Source organism: Tachypleus tridentatus, chromosome 1 (assembly GCF_004210375.1).
Source record: "Tachypleus tridentatus isolate NWPU-2018 chromosome 1, ASM421037v1, whole genome shotgun sequence".
Classification (NCBI taxonomy): Eukaryota; Metazoa; Arthropoda; class Merostomata; order Xiphosura; family Limulidae; genus Tachypleus; species Tachypleus tridentatus.
The window spans coordinates 134318111-134340667 of NC_134825.1; the positions used below are offsets into that span (position 1 = coordinate 134318111).

The following is a 22557-nucleotide window of genomic DNA, read 5'->3' on the forward strand; positions in this document are numbered from 1 at the left end:
CTTCACCACTTGGAATAACATTCCAGCCAGCCTTCTGCAAACGCTTATATCAACCATGCTAAAGCGAAAGTTTGCAGTTATTCACAATGATGACTGTGCAACTCACTACTGAGACCTCTTGTTAGGCATTTCCTACCCTGTTTAGGACTTCTTTTTGGTATGGTGTTAAACCTTTCACCAGCTAGTATTTAGGCTAATTTTATAGTGTTCACATTTTCCCTATTAAATGCTAAAAAAGTTTTTTATTTTTATTTTCAATTTTCTTATTTTCATCTTTTGAAGCTCTACTCAAATAAGTGGTTGAGTCTAACAATGCAAAATGCATATTTTGTCTTTATGTTCATTGGCCTTAAGATTTTGGCCACCAGTGTATGTGTGTGTGTGTGTGTGTGTGAATATAGAGACATGTATGTGAGAGAATATATGCTATGAACTTAAGAATCAAAAGAAATATTATTTCATCAGAGTGCCATCAACCATCATCAACTTCTTGGATCAAGTTTACTCTTCAGTACTTGAAACAGTTGACAGTTATGCAAGATTTGTCTCAGAATACTTCATCGATTCTCTGCATGAATATTTTGGGGAATGGTGCTCATATGGTTCTTACTGCTATAAGATTAGTTATGCATACCAGCAGGAAGGTTTAAAAGGATTAGGCAAGCTTGTATATATGTATTTTCCTGATTATATGGAAGATATAGATGAAATATCTACAGTGATAAAGGAAGCTGTGATGGGTAAGAAAAAAACACAATTATTATTTTTCTTTTATTTGTTATGACAAATTTTATAATTTATCCTGTCGTACGTGGTGAAACAGTTTTCATTTTTGCAGTTAGCGTTTAAAAATATTTATAATACATATACACTGAGTGACCACCTTATTATGTTCCCACCCTATAGATGTATAGGATGCTGAAGGTGTCTTGTACATTTTTAGCTCATTTACTGAATGCATGATGTTTAGAAGGTTCATAGGTTTTTAGCTTAATACTGTTGTAATGCAAATGTCATTCAAGATCACTTCAAAGATACTGAAACAACATGAAATCCACTGATTGTGTTATCCAAGAAAAGTCAAAATCCCACTGTTTTGTTAGAGAAGCCTAAGAATTATTTGTAGGTATTATCACCTAGCTGCCCACCTTCTGATGCATCAACTCAGAATTAATAACAGCTTTTGCAAATAATATTTGTTTGTGTTTGTCAAAATATTTGAAACAAATGCATTTGAAAATATATCATCATTATAGTTTAGACATTATGAAAAAACTATTTTTCTGTTATATTTAGTATGTTATTTTCCTTTTAAAAGAGGGAACAAAAGATGCAACCCTCTCCTGAGAATGTTATCCACACAATTACATCATCTATAACAGTTTTCACTGTTCAAGGGTATCTTGTTTTTATTTTAAATTTCTGTTATGATATGCAACTGGGTCAAATATTGTCCACAGTTTTTAGTTTTTGTCAGGTATTAATTTATTTATTTCGTGTTTTTAATCATTGATGTTGAGGCTATGGAGAATTCTTGAAGGTCTAAGTAATAGACATATAAATAGCTGTGACCAGATGAGTGGAAAGAGAGTAATAGCAAAGTCATGAGAAAGGGAAAAGTAGAAAATGTAAATTTAACCATTGTAAGATTGAAATACCCAATGACTAATATATTACAGTGAAATTAACAGTTAAAAGAGATAAGGAGAATAATTTGTCAAATTAACAGGTGGTTTAAACTAATTGAACCTACCTGTGTGGACTTTAACAAAAGGCAGACAGTTATTTGGAAGTACAAAAAAAGATGATCATTGGAAGTTCAAGGTACAATTGCAGTAACACATGCAATAGAGTGAGTGAACTATACATGGATACTATAGTAATAAAAACAGAAAAAATTAGGTCAGCTTGTGAACTGAATTCTAAAGCAATTGAATTGGCCTAAGTGAACATTTGACAACGAGAAGAGAACTGTATAGCGTTTAAAGTACAACTATGGTGTCCATAGCCTAAAGAGGTTTTGTACATGTTTAACTTGTTTGAAATGTATAGATAGATGAATATATTATATTAAAAACAAGTGGAGTGCTATTAGGTTATTGCTAGAAAGTAATGGACACCTATTGTAGAAGAATCCTTAGTACAACACACTCATATACTTACATTACTATATATACTACTAAAATGTAAGTTTCTGACACTTCTAACTTGTGCTTTCATGTTTGTATCTGACAAAACTGACTTTTTTTTACTGGATTTTTATCTGACTTTGGCATTTTCTGTAATGTTCCTCAAAAGAAATAGTTAGAAATATAGAAAAAAAACACCTTGATCACTGTTGAAGGAATCACTAAATTGGAATAAAGACTGATGTCTGGCAAGAAATATTTTTATTATAGTATGTTATCAATAGTTGGTGATCACAGCTTTTCCTAGTGGCAGATGTTTTCCATTTTGGTTGCCCTTTTTTGATTTATTCTAATAAATGGTGATTGATAAACTTTATCTTGTTGACTACACATGGTATTATCTTCTATCCATGTGGTTCAAGCAGTCACTGACAAATTACATGATTAATAAGTTTTCAATTTCAAAATAGTTTTTTCTGCATATGTGTTTATGGGATCATAGTCAAGCAACTGGACCATGTTTATCATGTGCACATTTATGGTAGAGTTAATTTTATTAGCCAATACTTTACATTTTCTCTGAAATAAATAAAAGTTTTGAAATTATTTTAATAAAATTTCAAATTAATTTTATACATCTGAAAAGGACCATCTTTCAATTAATATATTGTAAAATATAGAATATGTAGCTAAATCAAATAAATCAATATATTCAATATTAAACACCATTATTAATGATACTCCTTTATTATTTGCCACCTAAGTTATTCATAGCATTTTGAGGGACAAAACTATTTAAACAATCAAGTTATGTGACACTTTTGAAAGACTACATATGATATGGTTTAACATTTATGTCCATTTGAATCAACTCATTTAGAAGTCACTTTGTATATGAAATAATTTGTAAAAAAATATTAAGAGAAATAGTTTCTTTAAGTTGGTGTTACAAACAAAATAAATTTTGGAATGCATGTCCAAACATAAAAATAAAAAAAAAAAACTGATAAAGAAAAGTACAAGTATAGATAACTGAAATTAGTAAAATGAACGACAAATTAGTATTAGGACATGATAAGTCATTAATAATTTAACTTTATTAGTATTCTTTTGAACTTATTTTAACACTATAATGGACCATAAGATAAAAGATTAGCTGATTAAAAATAGAATATCCATTCCTAAGCTGTTTTCTTTTGGACTTTCTTTGTATTCATTCCAATTCTATTTAAAAAAAACTTTTAAAAAAGGAATGTAGGCATGGCTAATATCAATTATTCACTATTAGTAGAATGTTAACAGAGAAATATAGGATAAATTAAACTCATTTGTAAGTGAATTGTTATATATATATTGCTATATGTTAATTATTGTACCATCTCCCCTATCTTCTTTGGATTGTTTTTAAAATATCGATATTAGCCATCCCTACATTTTCTTCTTTTTTTAAAAAAAGGTTTACTTTACTTATTTGTTTGTTTTTAATGTTTAATGTTTTTTAACAGAATAAGAATAACGTACTTCTAACCAAGTTCTTAATAAAATAAGGTTCCAATTCAAATATTTATTGTTTATCTATTACTGATATGTAATTCCTGTTTCACCATGAATTATGATTTGTTTAAATTAGTACTAGTTATTAATAATAATTATAAAAGTAGATACTTTGAAACTATGTGACATCCATGAAATTGGTTCACACTATTGTTTTGGTTTTTGAGTTATGTAATAAAATAGAAGCAGAAGGAAAATAAATTAAAAAAATTTTGCTGTAATATTTACAGAAATTCTCAGGAGTTTTGATTCAGTCATTACATGAAAGGAAACACTGTTACAGTGTTGTAAAATTCTGATGGCCTATTGAGTTGGTATTTAAAATACCATTACAACTGAACAATATGAATGAGCCATCCCTACATAGGCAGTGCTACCGCTTACCAGATGTGTATATATATGTGTGTGTGTGTATCAACCACATTATTACACTACATAAATATAACTTACACGTACAGTAAGTGTGTGATAGTCGTAATTCAATTTTTATATTGATATGAAGAGAAATATTCCATTTTATTTTTATTTTATGACAATGATTAGAATTCATTTGAAATATAAACCACCATACAAATGAGCAAAAAATGTAAGTATATTTCATTAATTAAACAAATGTACGAAAACTATTATGCTTATATATGTATATGTTTTGTTCCTTGCTGAAATATCTATCAAAATTTGAATTTTTTTGCAGAAGTTGTTTCTTTTATCACTTGGGATAGTGTGAAAGAACTTTTATCTGGAGCAACAAGCCATATCATTGAAACTGTTAGCAATTCACTTATAGGAGAAACAACAAATGACTTCTATGAATTTGTTTCGAACTGGTTATGTGACAAATTTGGAGAGATAAAATACAAAATTAACCAACATGTAAATGACCTAACGAGAGAGATTACTAGTGATAGTAATTATGGCATTCTTATGGATATGTACCAACAGGTAGTTATATAGATATTGTTTTTTTAGCTTATTGTAAATATTTGTTTTTAGTTTTGTCAAAACACTTTTTGTTTAGCGTTTATGTTTTTAGTATTATCTGTCCAACTGGCTTTTCTTTTTCAAAGCAATTTGTTATTTAAAAAATGTAAGATTTTTTCTAAATATTTCAAGTTTTATTCCTGGTTTTTAATATGTAATAGAACAAAAACTTGTTTAAAATGTATTTTATGACATTGATAAATAAAGTTAACCAAAATGCTTCAAAAACAAGGTTGTGCATTGACCCTGTAATAGAGATTTGAATCTGTGATATATCATTAAATAATCTTTGCTCTTTAAGAAGAGTGTGTTTCCTAAAAGTAACAGTGAGTACATTAATATAGATGGCAGGGTGCAATTAAGTGGTTATCTTCCCTCTGGTCAGTAGTTCAATATTAGGGATAGCAACAGATAGCCTTAATAGTTTGCAATAAATACAAATTGTAATTGAATAAATATTCCTTTTATACTCATATTATTCTTAATATTACTTTTATATATAGTTACATTGTTTTATCTATGTTAATTTAGGGTTTTTGATATATGGTGTAAAATATTATTTTTCTATGGTCAGAAGAAGACAGAATTGTTCACAGAAGTGATAGTTATTACCTCATGTCATTGTCTAAAGAATTTTTACATATGCACTTAGCCTTGAATGAAGCTTCAAACCTTGCATGTGTACTGCACATTTGTCTATGATGTATTCAGCATTAAACTGTAGCTCTCCACCAGTAGGAGAGCAACATGTTCTTTATGTGCACTAATGTCCTACTTATTAAGAAAGTCTCATACTTTTCTTTGCATTTAAATGTTTCTTTTTTTTTCCAGTACAAATTAAGGAATTCTTACACTTATGCTTTTAAATTTATAGTTATCATATGAAGTTGTATTTTTATTTCATTTTTCTTGGTTTTATGGAAACAAGTTTCAAAATTTTAAGTATTTCTGATAGAATTTCTTATATGAAATATTTTCTTTCATTAGTTTGATTTCATATCTTAATGGAATTAGCAGATATAGGACACATGTTTCAGAGTTTGTGATATGATTTCTTTGACTGGAATATTCTTCCATTGTTATTTACTCTCTGTTCAGAATTTTTGTCACAATGTTACTAATCAAGGTCTTTGTGCTACAGACATGCCAGACCTACTTATGCAAAAAAAAAAACTTCATAAATCAGTGCAACTATAAATTCACATATCCACATTCCTGACATCTTCCAATGTCCTAACTATTTTCTATCTTTTCAATGGGATCTTGAGGAATATTGATGGTCATTGATGTTACTGCTATTATGCACTAGTCAGATAATTCCATTCTAATCTTAGATCCTGGATTCTTCACCTTTGCTTCTATTACATCAGCTTAACTTACTTTTCTTTCTAGAATATTGCCCATTTGTTTCTATGACCAGTTTTGCTTCTGTTTCTTTTTTTCCCAGTGAGTAATACCTCTCATTTTGGTTTTAAATGGTCTAGGAGGAGTTCCCAAAAGGTATCTTATTCTCGGGAGCCTTATAAAGTCACCCCATTTCCTTGTCTTCTAAATTCTTTCTGGTATACCACATTAAGGGCTTTTTGTATAGACCACACATGTAACTTCTTTCTGTACACACTCCTTGACTCTTTTTAGATTGGAGCTTAGCTCTCCCACTCTCTGCACTTGCAAACTGCTTTTGCAGAAGACCTTTGGGATATATATTTCCCATAGGTTTTCCCTTTCTTTTAACTGTGAATTTAACAACTAACTTCTTCTTTCTACCTCTCAGACTCCCTTTTGTCTTCAGTTCCTGAAGAAAGCTGAAATTTCTACATCTTGTGAAAATTTTGAAACAAGTTCTTGACACCATTCTGGAGATTTTATTTTTGTCATTTTTTTGATAATGAGGAACCCACTGTTAAGGAAGTAAACAACATTTTGAAATGACTTGATTGGATATTGAAAAAGTTCATAACTGTATGACATTTCAACAAGATTTTGTCACTTTCAGGTAGATATACATATATACCTGAAGATGACAAAACCTTGTGAAAACATCATGTAATCTTAATATAGTTTTTCAGCACCCATCCAAGCCATCTCAAAATTTCATTTTGTCATTTTATTTTCCCCCAAATGATGGGAGTTTGGTAACTTTTCAAAGATTTATCATTCTTGAACCAGTTCATTGTCATTTCTATGTTCCAAGTAGATGATTCTGTTATTGTTAAGTGGGTGTTTTCTCTTGGGCTTTGAATAAATAAGGTGAAAATATTGGATGCACTTCTTTACATTCCAGTTGTCTGACTATCCAATTTTTTTTTGGTACATCCATGATTGTGGCATTTCTGGGTTGGCTGAAATCTCATATTTTATGTTTTGAGTAAGGCTTTAAGAATATTTAACAGGTGATTCATTCATTGTTTCTGAATATTCTCTACTGTATGGATGACTAAATTTTTTTGTTCATTCAGATAAGTACCTTTGGCTTTCATATACTTTAACTTTAGATGCTTGTCTCTTTTGGGTTAGCTGGTCAAGATCTTTAACTCTGTCTTTTCCTCTATCCAATATCTAATTCACTTGGGAGTCAGTTTACCTTATTTGAAGGGCACATTCAGCCCTTTACTTTACACTTTCAAGACATGGAACATCTGCTAACATAAATTCTCATCTCTCCCTCTCCTCCTATCCAAAATGTTCTGTATTTTCTGGGGAATCTAGACTTCTTTCATCTTCCTTGTGTCTCTTGGATAAATCCATATGTGATCTCTTCAGTGGACTCTTGGCCAATTACTCGAGTGTACTTAAGAGATCCAGTGTCTTATGTGGGGTGTTTCTCTCTCTTGTTTCCATCTCTTGCCATCTCCTGGTGGCTTAGTCAGCTTCACATGAGAGTGGGCATCCTTTTTCCACATCTAATATGGACTCGCATCTGTTCAGAGATACTTCTTCAGATAGTTGCATTCCTCACTTCTCTATATCAATATCAATGAGGTTTTGCTTTATCATTATCTTGTGTTTCATCTTATTATACTCTATTTAGACAACTCCACTGTCATTTTTTACATCAATTGAAAGGGAAGCATTCACTCTAAGGTTCTCTACTTCTTGGTTATAAACTTTTTCTTTTGGGCCCAAGACAACCACATTTAATTGTGGGCCTGCCATATTGTGGGAGCTTTCATGTTAGTGGTAGATTTGCTGTCTTATCTAGACTGGAACCTTCCCATGGGGGTTCTATGCATACTATGGTGTTTAGTGGATTATTAGTGAAAACAGGTTGAAGTTATTTCCCAGACCAGTTTATGCTTTTCAAGATTTGAGATGTTCTCTACAATTAACTTCCCTTCCTTCTCTGTGTGATTGTTCTGATCTCAATTGTCTTTATCCTATCAGGACAGTTCATCCTAGTTTCACCCACCAAAGGCACATCACTGCTTTTGAGGCAACTGATATCATCTGTCATTGTTGTGTGATATCAGGATGTGATCCTGACCTCACACCTGGTTATCACTTGCTCTTCCTATTTGTGATTACTCATTTCACAGTCTGTCAGTGTGAGACCTTGCAGAGGGTGATTCCTGTTTTGTTCAAGAACCTCTCTAATGTTTGTTCCTGTGTAACTCTTTCTCTCTCTCCCACTTTCTCACTGTGAAGTAAAGGAAGAATTATTGTTTCCCTAGTCCCAAGTCACTATGGATGGTGATATGAAGTGTTCTACTTTGGGTCAATGCAATTTCCCTGATAATGTCAAGTGGGCACATCTCTTGACCAAAAGTAGAGCTTGGATGTTTATCTGGAAGTGTAGTACAAGCCACCTACACTATGAACCAGTTAGATGGGTACCATGCATTGAAAATATATCATCTGCCTATTCAAGGACAATAGTTTAATGCTAATTGCTTCACAGACTTGCACAGTACTTATTAATAAGTGTAGAGATGGAAATTTTATTCAAAACTTGATGACACATTATTTTTTCTTGACAGAGTGTGAAGTAATATTTATCACTTCTGTGTATAGGTATCTATCTAAAATATGTTTTCAGGCAAGGAAAATATTCACTTTACATATACATTCCTTGAATAAAACTTTACCTCTTATGCTTTAGATCAAAAGACAAGAACAAAAACTGCACTGGGATGAAGTTTGGGAAGATTTGAAACATTTTATATCACAGATACTTTTGTCAAATGATTATTCAGATGTAGCAAAAATTCGTGAATTTGATCCAGAGCGTGGAGAGATGGTACTTCGAATGAATCTTCCTGTAGATACACATACTGTACGACAAGCTTGGGCAGCAGTAAAGGCCGAACCACAAAACTATTCCTACATAGACACCATACAAGGACTATCTGCAGGCATTCGTAAAGATTGGATGGGACCATATGCTGGTAAAACTTGATTAATTACTAAACTTTAAATATTTATACCAGTGTGTTAGGATTTATCATTTGTAGTTTATCAAGAAGTTCATAAGTTATACAGTTATAGACAGCACCCAATAACAAGATTCACTGGATGTTAGAAGCAATTTTAAGGGGGGAGGGAAGATAAGGATATTAGCTAACGAGCTTCCAAAATATTGTCTTGGATTATTCATAGTAATTACTAAAGTTTCCAAGTAAATAATTAGTAACACACAATTACTAACAAAAATTATATTCTGTGAGTTGTTCTGTGTTTAATGTAATTGTTTTATATATATACATATATACAATATTTATAATTTTTGTGCCAGGTCATGGCATGCTTGTAGGATCACAGCACTATGTTACCTTTGACAAGACCTTCTATGATTTTGCCTCAGAATGCAGTTACTTGGTAGCTCGTGACTTTGCTGATGGAAACTTTAGTATTATAGTCAGTTATAAAGGAAAAACACCAGAGACATTAAGGAAAAGTATCATTATGGAGACAGATGATCATGTTATTGAAATTAAACCTGATGACAAAATGGTAGGCTTTACAGTTTTGTATAGGAGGAGTTAAAGTTAACTGACAGTGTTGAATATTTCACTTAATTTCAGTTAATTCAAAGAAGCTCGTTTGTTAGAAATCATATCATCCACCATTTAAGCTAATAATGTGAGTGCACATATTTTTATTTGTCGTTTTTATAGGTTATCACTATTTTAGTTTTTTTATCAAATTTTATTTATCACACAAGAATTTGTGTCAATTATCCATCTTCTATAGATGCAAAATATTTTTGAATGACAGAATAAAATGTAACAATCTGAATATAAGCAACAACAAAAGCAAGAATGTATCTGTAACAATAAGTCTAAAGCCTAATAAGCTAAAACAGAATAATAATACAACTTGAAACATTACAAGTCATTTTATTATTATTATTGTGACTTGTTTGAATAATACTAGAAAGCGTGATTAACAGTGAAAATAAATTTAGTAAGTAAGAAAAATGAAAGACAGGAAACCGTTAAGTTGATTTTATAACAGCATCAGAGTCAACAGATGTTTTGATTTCTTTAATAAAGGGAAATCAACACATATAATGAGATTTTATTAATGCCTTTATGATGATCACATTCATAAACAGCTATTGGAAATTTAATTTTTCTGTTTTTGATACCACAATTTGTGACAATTATATTTCTACCCTTAAAGCAAGTGTTGTAATTGTTTCCTCTGGCATGTGATGCATGTAGCTGAAATATCTATAGAAATGTGTATGATGCCTTTCTGGTGTTTTATTTATTCTGATGTTAGCAGGATGTTTCATTTTTTATATTCACAAGGTACCTTATAGACAAAAAATGTTTTTGCATTAAAGCCAGAAGTTACAATTTAATCTCAGTTAAGATACTGTGTAAGTTAGTCAGACTCTTGAACATAATTTGAATATTAAAGGTATTCTTTTTACTTCTTTTCCACATTCATATATAGTAGGGTATGATTATCCTGTATTTATTTTCATAGTTAATGGGTTTTTTTCATGGAAAGATTTTTTTGACAGTGTTTTTTACTAGTTGCTAGGATAGCTATTGTTAATAAAAGTCTTTTCAAAGCTGTAGAGGTTCAATTTCTGTTTATTTTTGCTGGATATTCTACATACTATACATACTAAAGTATTAGCGATGGTGTATTTAATGGATAAAGGATGAAGGGGTTTGAATTTAAGATATTTGTCCATATAGATTGCTTTTCAATCAGGTCATCAGTATTCTTTGCAATATGTATGTATACTGAAAAGGTTAGGAGTTATTTATCTCTATTTCTGAGGTAAATGTATAGAAATGTGTTGATTATTTCAATAAAATGAACCATCCAAACTTCATGTATCATATTCTTATAACATACAAATGTCTTCAATGCCTTGAAGTCAAAATTAAGGAAGGTGCAGTGTAGATGTAATAGCTATGAGTTCAAAATACTGTGTATAAGTTTCCACAGAAAAGAGGAAAGCCCATTGGAATACCATTCTTCTTTTTTAAAAACTGACAGTTTCAAAGAAAGTACCTAGATTTTAAGCATAATTCTACAAGTTTGATGATATTCCCAACTGCTGTTAATATTATAGAAACTTTATTAAATAAGAATAGAGTATCTTGACAGTACAGTAATTTCAATTAGTATTAAAAAAGAGTACTAAATAAAGATAAGTTTAAGAGATTACATTTCTTAGCATAAATAATTTTAATCTGTTATAACCTGCAGTTACTCTAAAAAGGAAAATTTCATTATACTTTGATGAATTTGCTGCAAGTTATATTAATTGCACTATACTCATTGTAAGTTCAACATTATAATATAATAATTTATAAAAACATACCTTAGAAAATAAAATTGTGATTGAAAACCTTTTTAATGAGATTCTAAACTTTTATAAATGGAATAAAAGTGAAATCATTGTGTTTAGTAAAGAACACTGTTTTGTTCAGGTAACCCTTGATGGGCAGGTGGTTGAATTGCCTCTGATCTTGGAACATGTAACTGTTATGTATATCAATGGTGAAATTGTAGTGGACAACAAACATGGAATTACTGTGTCATGCCATTTGGAACGAGATTTTTGCTCAGTGGTCATGAGTGGTTGGTATTTTAGCAAAACTGCTGGATTGCTGGGAACTTATGATAATGAACCTTTTAATGATATGTATAAACCTAAAGGTCACATTGCACAGAAAGTCAGATCTTTTGCTCGGAGCTGGGAACTTGAACGTGGATGTCAAACAAGAAACACTGCTCGAGATGAAGAAATTTCTAAGAACAGTAGATCTTACCAGATGTGCGAACAGATGTTCCAGGATTATTCTTCATCACTGAGACCATGTTTTGGTCAGGTGAGTATTTTTTCTCGTTTTATTTATGGAAGAATATAAACATTTTTTTCACTGCTGCATCCACAAATAAATACTCTTCTAGTGCTATGTAAATCCTAAAGATACACAAGAAAAACAAAAAGACAATTTTAAAGTAATTTCTTACTTATTTATAACTATATGGTAATATAAAACTTCAAACTGATATGGGGTTAAAATGCACAAATTTTCAAGGCTTAAACAATGGTTATATATTGTACCCTATATATATATGTATGCCCATGACAGTAAAAGGGTTAATAAACTATTTACCACTTTCAAGTAAATACTTTTTTGATTATGATGGGATCATATGTTTTAAGTATCAGACTTTGATATCTAAGTGAACAGATTATTATTTTGGCATCTAAATTAAGATTTAATCACATAAATATGACTAGCATCCAGCACAAAAGACTTGCATAGTTATTAAGCTTATCTTTTGTATTTGGTACTAAAGGTAAAGTACAGTATAATTATAACTGAAGAGGATCTTCACTATTAACTAATTTGAGTATTCATTTGTTTTTCACACACACACACATGTCATTTTTTGATGTTTACAAAAGGGCTATAGCTCTTTCAGTTTCTCACTGAGCATTTCTATTTAATAGCTTTGAAAATTAGTTGATTTTGTTATGATTTATTTGAATTTTACAAAGTTTCCTAACAAATACAAAACATCTGGCTCATACACAGTCAGATGTTTTCTCAGGCATAACTTAAGTGTGAAAACATTAAAGTTTCTCACATTGGAATGTAAAGTTTACTTTTAAAATATGGTCAAGGTTGGCTATTAACTCAGCTGTAAGGTTAGCTTTAAACTAGAGTGGTGAAGGATAGGATAAACTAAATTCAGAAAAAGTTAGTTGTAGAAAATGTGTTGTGAAGAAACAAACTACAGAAATAGTTTTACAAGTAGGCTAAATTGTTACTATATTAATAGTAGAAGCATAAGAAATAGGATTTATGTGAACTCTGGTTGGAAACATAAATTTTGAGGTAATAAGAATAACATAAAATCAGTTAAATATAGACAATTTTGATGATGGGAATTTTTTTCAAGTATGGACCTATAGATCATGTAATAGTGTAAATGTTAGACACTTAATTTTTAGTAGTATCTAGTAAGTTAGTAATGCAAATATGTGGGTGTGTTTGATAAAGGATTCTTCTACAGTAGGTATCTGTGACTTGTTGGCAATAAATTGGACAATAAATGAAAATAAAATATTGTGCTATGGTGATCATAGTTATGTCTTAAACACTATATAGTTCCCTTATTATTATCAGAAGTCCATATAGGCCAATTCAATTCCTTTAATATTTGGTTGATAAGCCATCCTATTTTTCTTCTTTTATTTATAACTATAGTGCCCATGTGTATTTCACTTACTCTATTTTAGGAGTTACCATAGGTGTATCCTCAACTTTCAATAATCATCTGCTTTCATATTTCCATCATTCATCTATTCATCGTACTTCCAATACTCATCTACCTTTTATAAAAGTACACACAAACAGATTCAATTTGTTTAGAACACCCTTTGGTGAGGCAAGTTATTCTCCTTATCACTTTCAAACTGTTAATTGCACCCCAACATATCAACCATATGATGGCTAATATTATGTTTTCTAAGTTTTCTCTGACCAAACTTTTTTTTTTGTGCAACTTTACTCTGTTTCCACTTATCTGGTCACAGTTAATTGTAAGTCTATCACTTAGGCCTTCGAGAAATCTCCATAGCCTCAACATGAGTGGATTGCAAATACAATGTTCAATAGCTTCAACATCAGTGAATTACAAGCATAAATAAATTAATAATACTATACAAAACAGCCTTTATATCTGACAGGTACAGTGGCTTTGTAAGTAAAATGTGAATTTAATTTTGTTAAGTTGTATTTATCAAGGTTAATAGCAACAATATTGAGTGTGTTTGGTTTTCTGTTAGTAAGTATAGGAGTGAAGACTTAGAATTTGTTACAAACCACCAGATGAAACTAATGCAATTAATGAGAAACTGTACAGTGATATTATATTTCAGCTGTTACTGCAGTCATAATTATGGAGGATTTTCATTTCAAACATATAGACTGCAAAATGTTAGACATAATACTGATAGAAATAAACTAAACAGCATTAAAAATAAAAGGATCTAGGTGTTCTGGTTCATCAGTCACTTAAACCATTCAAACAATGTACATTGCTAGTGATATTGAAAATAGTATTTTATTTTTTATTTACAGAAATATTGAATACAAGTATAAAAATACTGTAAATGGTTAAGAGGAGGGCTACTATGATGATATTTTGAATGGAAATATTTCCATATGAGAACACATCAAGATTTCTGAAATTGTTTTCTCTCAAAAAGAAAGCTTAAAAAGAATCAGATTGAGGTGTTTTAAGATTTTTAAAGAACATTAGTGTCTATGCATCATTTGTTTTATACTCAATGGTGAGAGTGGTTGGACAATGGAACATAAATATGAATTTTGGTAGTATAGGAGTCATTAAGCTGAGACAGTTTTATTATTTTTTACATGTTTTTTGGCACATAGAATGTTTTGTCTTCTTATGTGGCGGATGCAGTTCATTGAAAGAAACCTAAGGAAGGCTTGATAAAGTTTTTTAATGATAATTTATGGCTTTGAGTCTATTCTTTTTTTAACTTTAATTTGATGGGATATATATGATGGCCTACATAGATTAACAGGTCCCTTGCTGCTCTTCGTTGTAATTGTACTTAATTTTAACTTAATCAAAAACACGTTGAACAGATTTAAGTAGAAAAATCCATATACTTTATATTTTGTAAAACACATAATAAATACTGTATGAAGTATATTTCACAGACTGTAATTTTAGTGTGTTTTTTAAATAACTGTTATATATGTTGTGGTTTCATTTTTTAAAAAAAATAGTCTGAAAATCAAAATAATCATTTGAGTAATTGTAAACATTTATTGTATCAACATCTGTTTTTTTCTGTGTAATATTACAAATTTTGTTGTGTTTTGTTACAAATATGTACATCATTGGATTAGCTAAAACTCGATACTGTTATATTCAGTACTTTAAAATGTAGCATGTGAATTTATCTTTAAATAATGCAAGTTTGATTTCTCAATTTGTAAGACCCAAAGAAACTAATTCATCAAATGTGTATTAAATGGATCTAGAATAAAAAAGAAAATAACTCATGAATTTGTGACCATACATAAGTGATATACAAGGCAGAATGTTTATATGATGCAAGAAATGAAAATTTTTATAATTTTCTACATATCTTGTTCTTACAACTATTAGAACTTGTTTCCTTCATCTTGGTTGTGGATAGTTTAAAGGAGAGAAGACGAACCTTGAAGTATGAATAAAACATCTCAGTATAGAGATAATACATATATACCCATATAAAAGCACATGTACTACTGTTTTTTAGTTTCAAATATGAAGAACAAAGACCAAGTAAAAAAAAGGAGAGAGAAGAATGTGGTAAAGCTTAATATCTGTTTTATGATTTCTTATGTAAAGTTGTACACAATTCATGTTATCATGAGATGATCATTTGAGTTTCCACACTACAGGTATTACCAGATGAATATTTTAAGATGTGTCTGCGTCACATGACTTCTCCGACTGGGAGTAGAAGTCCACAAGAAGCATTGTGCAATGTTGCAGCTGCTTATGTTAAAGAATGTCAACATGGTCATGTCAATATCCTAATGCCATCAGTTTGCTGTAAGTGTTGACTAATTTTTATTGTTTCTGTTTGATAAAATGTTTTATCATTAATGTTAAATTGAAAAAAGAGAGCCAACCTTTTCAACATTATAATGAAAAATGAGGGGTGGGAAAAAAGAGTCATACCTTTTTTTTGCTAAACTTCCTGAAAAACTGAAAAAAGTGTTAAACCAAGACATATCACATATCTTACCATCAACTGCTGAAGAAGTGAAATCTCTTAATACAGGATTAATTTGGAATTGCCTTAGAGAAGTTGAAGTTATTTTCACAAGTTTAGAGAAATACTAGGGTTTCCTCATCAAATAGACTTTTCATAACTTCTGAAATGTATAGAAGATTGGGCAAATAACAGCATGCTGTCTACATTAAGACTAGATCTAAAGATAATGTAAAGAATTAGGTATCCATAAATTTTGAAAATAAATAATGTACAAAACAGCAATAAATTGGATATAAAAGAATACCTAAAATATGTCAGTGTATCACCACAGTTAATCTGGCACCATTATATCTTGATAGTATCAGATTAATGCTGATGAAATATCTAAATATTTCAGCTATTATTTTATATCTTTTTTAGCTGTTTTGTACCTAATTTACGAGTACACTAGATATCAGAAAAATAATGAGCATAATAAACACATATAAAAAGATGTGTTTGCTTGTTATCATTGTTTTTCTACTGAATTAGGTAAATGTCATTTAATTTTCTTTCTATTAGTGTCTTGTCAGCTACCACATGGGCAACATCTTGAATATGATACCAGTAAAAAACTCTACAGTGATGATGTTCCTAAGTCATCTGATGTGGTATTTATCATCGAGGAAAAAGAGTGTAACCATCCAATCATTCGTGACATTCAGAGTATTGTCAACCTCATTGAGCGTGAATTAAGAGAAACTGGAATGTACAAAAATCGTTATGGTGTTGTAGGATTTGGTGGAGACAAGTCTGAGCAAAATGCTCATGTTCACACAGCCAGAGGCCAAGACATGTTTGAAGAGAGGGATATTATATTAGCTACTGAAAAAATTAATCTTAATCCTGGTAGAAGAGAAGATTCTGATACTTTTGATGCTATCCACTTTGCCTCTCAATATCCATTCCGACCAGGTGTAAGCAAAATTCTGGTTCTGATGTCTTGCTCTTCTTGTAGAGAAGATTCGAAGGTGAGAAAATGATTGGTATATAGGATTATTCAAGTTTCTATAAGACTGTTTTACTGTGAATTTATTATTTTAAGTATTTATTTACTTATTGCTTTTCTCTGTTTTAACTACATTGAGCTAATATCGTATTAGTATAGGTTAGTTCATTCTCAATTTATTTAGTGTGAATAAGTGGTATACATGTTTACATAAATCTTACTGTTCAGCATGTTTGACACTAGGTTAATCATGATATCTTGAGCCTTTTAAAAATTTTAATGTGCAGTAAATTTTGGTAAACCATGGTAAAGCAATCAATTTGAGTATAAAATTTGATGATTAGCTTACCCTGGTTGTTATCTTGATAATTTGAAGTTAAAAATAATGTAATTTTTTCTAGTGTTGCTCTTTAAATGTCATCTTATGTATTTCAGAATATAATATTTGAATACTGATTTCAGGTTTATATATTTTGATGTAAAGTTAGTGTTTGTCCAAATTCATAAAAATTATGAAAATATCTTTGCTTTATTTATATATTTCCCTTGGTTAAATTATTAATAAAGTATCAAATACTATGTTAAAAACCTTTCATAAAGTTGGATCAAAAACAAAAGGCTCCACAGATAAATAAAATTAGGATACAAACTATAATAGGAGAATAGTAACTATAAAATAAGAGAAACCATACATGACAAGGGTGTATTAAATATTAGGGCAAAGGGATAGTACTTAAAACAATAACATTCCACAGGTACCTTTAAAAAAATTAAATATTACAGAGTACACAGTGAACAGAGTACGGTGTTTAATCTAATAAAGTCGCACATTTAATCCTACCTTTTACCACCTAAGCCTGTTATGGTAAGGTAGTTTCTCATTAAATGGTATGAACATTTTTGAAAGTCTGATGAATAATACTTTGCAGAGACAATTAACAAACAAATTGTGAGAGGTACTCAGAGTAATTTCACTAGGGAAAAATCTTTCCTTAATAGTATTTTAACAATCTTTGAAGAGGTTATTGCTTGTGTAGGAGGAGATGGTTTGGGAGTACATGAATTTTCAGAAAGTACTTATAAGGTATTTATAAGTATTTATAAGGTGCCACATAAAAGGCTTGTTAAAATGGTTATCCCTGTAAGTTGGATCATTGTATAGAAAACTGGCTATATGGAAGCAAGCAGAGAATTGTTATAAATGAAGTTCAGTTATGCTGAATCAGTATCACAAGTGAGATATCTCAAAGCACAGTGTTAGGACCACTGCTTTTTTTGTTCTTTAAACTAATAATATAGAAGTAATGGTCAATAAATTATTAAAATTTGCTAATGATATTAAGGTGCTGTTGTCTGTGAGGATGCTGCTGCTGATTTACAAAATGATTTTGGTTATTTAGTAATGTTAGGTTTTTTGTATGGGCTGGATTCTTTGTAGTGTCGTGATTTGTTGGTGATAAATTTTGCTACACAGTCCATTTGTTTCAAAATGATATATTAAAACAAGTAAAACTTACATACAAATGTTTGTTACACTGTTGGTTATCACTGTTGTATCCAGAGTTTTAAATAATTGTCTCAAAGGCTGGTTCAGTTATCTTAAGACATATTTTACAGGATAAATTATTCTTGTCTACTTTGTTATTACAATGCAATCTATCATAATTCGGTTTTAAAAATTGCTGCTATATGCTCTATATGGTTAAACTCGGAATCACTTAATTTAAATCTGTTTACATGGAAGTAAATTTCTGATCTGTATTTATACCCCAACAGAAGCCCAGAACATTCCACATGTTGTAATTATAATATATTGAACATATGAGTTATAATTTCATTGCATTATTACTGGTTAGGCCTTACTAGGAGTACTGTGTTCAGTCTTGGGCTTTTTTCTTTAGAAAGGACATTGAATTGTTGGAAAGCATTCAGAGGATGGCTATTAAGATGATACCAGGGACAGAAAGACTGTCATAAAAAGATAGATTAACAAATCTAATTGTTTTCTATTTAAAAAACAGAAAAGTTAAAGGGGATCTGATTGAGGTGTTTAAGGAGATTAATGGTGTTGATGCTTTTTTTTTTAATATTAATGGTGAGAAATATTAATGGGACAAATAATATGAATTTTAGCAGGGTAGGCTAGGAGCCATCTTCATTTAAGACAGCTTTTCTTTTCTAGCAAGGTGGTTAAACTATGAAAATGGTTGCCTTCAGATGTAGTAAATGCAGCTAATGTAAGAGGAGGTTTGATAAATATTTGAATGATAAGAATTGGTTCTGAGTGTTTTATTTGATAGTTTAGGATAGTGAGTGTGATAGCTTGGATGGACCAATAGGTCCTAAAATTTTATATATGTTTAAGGAAAGAAAATGGCAAAAAAAAGAATAAGAATTAGAAACAACACAGGTTACTCCAATCAGACCACAATTAAAGAATGATATGTCAAACTTCACTTGAAATTACCAGTCCTGCCTCCATCATAATCACATATCCATATGAACAGCATAATAAAACTAAAAATGTTAATATCAGCAGTTATTACTATTAGGAAAATGTGAAATGAGATTTACTCTCCAAATTCCAAAGAGGTAGTATTAAATCTCTCTGCTCTCACCATATTTATATACTCTAAAATTCAATTAAATCCAAATTATGCCATAATTATTGAATAGGTTTTTATTTGTATGTATGTGTATATATATATATATATATATATAAATATTGTTATTCATGAGTATAATTATATCTTTCATAATCCTTTCATAGATAGAAAGAGATTATTTCAAATTCTCAATACACGATAAAAAAATTAATTTCTAATCAATTTGAATTTTAGAATCAGACTAAAAATTGTCTTAAAATAATTTTTGATAATTTATTCTATTTCTGATCTTTCTGATAGTGGAGATATGCTGAAATTCAGCATATATTGCTTCATCGAGGTATCACTTTACATATCCTGACAGATGGAGATATCAACATTAAGGGTAGTTTCAGTAAAGGAAGAGGAATTTATGGTAAGTTTTTGTAACACAATAAAAACATTTTTGAATAAGATAAAATGTACCTACTAATTTGACATAATTTGGGTAAAAAGCTTGAAAATCTCAGAAGTTAAAAGTTTTTAATTTATTTGAGAACATAAGGTATTTTAAGAATTCATATTTTATAATTCTTCATGAAAATAATAATTCTTTCAAAACTTTTGAGTTGGTATTATGTAACTCAAAGTTGATAGAGACTCATTTTGGCAGTTAAGTTAGAATGCTAGATGTTTTCCACACAGTTGTTTATTTGTATTTTACAATAAGTAACTGTCTCTAGTGATCACAATTCTTTTTTAATGTCTTAATTTATAACATGAACAAATGTAAGGAAAAACTGTAATTACTGATATTCTTTTATGATATTACTAAGCTGAGTTCCATATAAGTTGTAAAAGTGAAAGTACTTTTTTTTTCAAATTTTTTTAGGTGTGGATGCAGATACTGTTTACAGTGAAAAAGATATCATACAAAAAGAATTAACTGGTAGACCAGAGCTGCGAAGTCAAGTTGCCATTCCAAAAGATATGTGTATAGCCATGGCTCAGGAAGTTCATGGGAGTTTTTTCAGCACACGAGAGGGATATAGCAAGACTTGGAAGAGCATACTTGCAAGACGTTTAGTAAAATCAGCTAACATTACCCAGTGTCAAGACTGTAGATGTGAAGCTGGGCAAGATTATGTAGCCAAAACAGTTTGTCAGCCTTGTAACTCTATCTCACCAAAGGTTCCTTTCACAGTAAGATTGCTGCTATATTTAGCTTTCAGAGATCACTAGTAGTTTTAAAGAATAATTTGATTTGATTTTATAAAATAAAATCAGCTAGTAATACTTAACTTTTCTGAGACAAAAGACTGCCAGATGTAAAATGATCTGTCTTCAGCTCAGCTAACCCTAGAACATTATCAGAATATAAATATATCATTGCAAAAACATTTTGGGTAAATCGAGATTACAATAATAACAAATAATAAAGATCATTTATTATTGTAGAAGCCCAAACGTCTTTTGCAGGAAAGTTAATTTTCTGTCCAACAGAAAGAACCACAGATAAAAAATTTATAAAGTGTTGTTTTGCTTTAGTAAAGGCCTGCAAACCAAACATTATAGGCAAATACAAAATAAGTCAAGAGTTTAGACATAAACACTGCTAACAAATGATTTGGTTCCTATCAATGAGGATGAATAGGGTTACAAACAAATTGAAAAAAATATTTTTATGAGAAGACATTATAAACCGATTTCTATGAAGTTTAGATAAAATGTTTATTATCTGTTTTAAATGTTACTACATATTATGGGTGCTAGTAACTCATTCTGCTTAGTATGCACCCCATGGCTTGGTGGTAAGCCTGAGGGCTTATAATGCTAAAGATTGGGTTTTAATATAGGAGAGTAGAGTGCAAATAGGTTGTTGCATAGCTTTGCACTTAATAACAAACAAAGATATAGAAAAGGTTCCTGTTATTTTTAATGATGCAACATAGAAACTGAAACAATAATTACTCTACATCTCATCCACACTTTTTGTGTTCATTAAACCTTAATGTAGGGACTATAATTTCTTGCAAGTTAAAACTGAAACACCTACATAAAAATGTGCTTATAGTGAAAAATATTTTATCTCTTAAAACTTGTAATACTTAATGCCTTTCATAAAGTTCTTTCAGATGTATGATGTGGAATTTGTTTCAAGCAGCATCCAAAATATTACAAGTATTATAGATTGTTATTCTGTGTGTGAGTTTTTATTGATGATAATTGTGAGTTTACCAAACACATCTACAAATTATGATATTGAAATATAAATAAGTACAATTAACTTTTATGTAGGACCAATAATGTTTAAAAATTAATTATATTATTCAACCATAAACATGATTGTAGAATATATTGCTAACTGACCACACAAACTTTTTTAGGTACCAGTTTTTCAATATATTTCTTGAATTAAACATTGCACTGATTATTTTTTAAGATAAAACTTGTGTGATATTGATTTGGTCCTATTAATCAATATCATTGAAGTAATTAAATCTTCTACTGTATAAAAGCAATTTCTATACTTTAAGTTTTAACCCATGTGTTTTCTTATGGATTTGTTTTTAGGCATACAATAATTGGGAAAAACTGGGAGACACATTTTGGGTTCTATATTAATAGGCTCAACATAGATTAAAATGATATTCTTTATAAGATGAGATACTACAGCTTAATGTTATATCTATAAACAGTCACATTACAAATTTCTTTGTTATTGTTTGTATTTTTACTTGTGGTAGAAGTTTCTTATTTATGTGCTCATGACAGAACTAATAATCTTTCTTTTCTTCCAGCACTACTCAAGCGATGATAAAGACACCTATTTTTAATCAACTTGTGCACAAAATATTAACTATTTGAAAAAAAAATAGAAATAATTTCTCACCTAAAAATATTCTATAAACTTTTTGTTTGATTAATTCCTTTGTTGTTCTTTTATTTAGATTCTATGAAGAGATGTAGATGATAATACTAATTAAAATTTCACTCTCCTAAAAACAAATTGTGTTAATGTAATTTTTTGGTTGTCACTGTTTAAACTTTATTGTATTAGTGTTGTCAATAAACAAGTCTTGTGTATTTACA

The 22557-nt window shown here is 30.0% G+C and overlaps 1 protein-coding gene across 1 annotated transcript in view; it reads left to right on the top strand.

Moving 5' to 3' along the window:
• The window catches only part of LOC143224794 (apolipophorins-like), a 145321-nt gene extending 122764 nt beyond the window's left edge, over window positions 1–22557 (top strand). Inside the window, exons 26-35 of the mRNA XM_076453108.1 lie at window positions 466–740; window positions 4378–4625; window positions 8764–9049; window positions 9397–9614; window positions 11561–11962; window positions 15572–15725; window positions 16453–16901; window positions 19786–19900; window positions 20357–20667; window positions 22266–22557. Of these exons, the coding sequence (XP_076309223.1) occupies window positions 466–740; window positions 4378–4625; window positions 8764–9049; window positions 9397–9614; window positions 11561–11962; window positions 15572–15725; window positions 16453–16901; window positions 19786–19900; window positions 20357–20667; window positions 22266–22301 (2494 nt within the window). The 3' untranslated portion in view covers window positions 22302–22557. The remainder of the gene's footprint in view (window positions 1–465; window positions 741–4377; window positions 4626–8763; window positions 9050–9396; window positions 9615–11560; window positions 11963–15571; window positions 15726–16452; window positions 16902–19785; window positions 19901–20356; window positions 20668–22265) is intronic.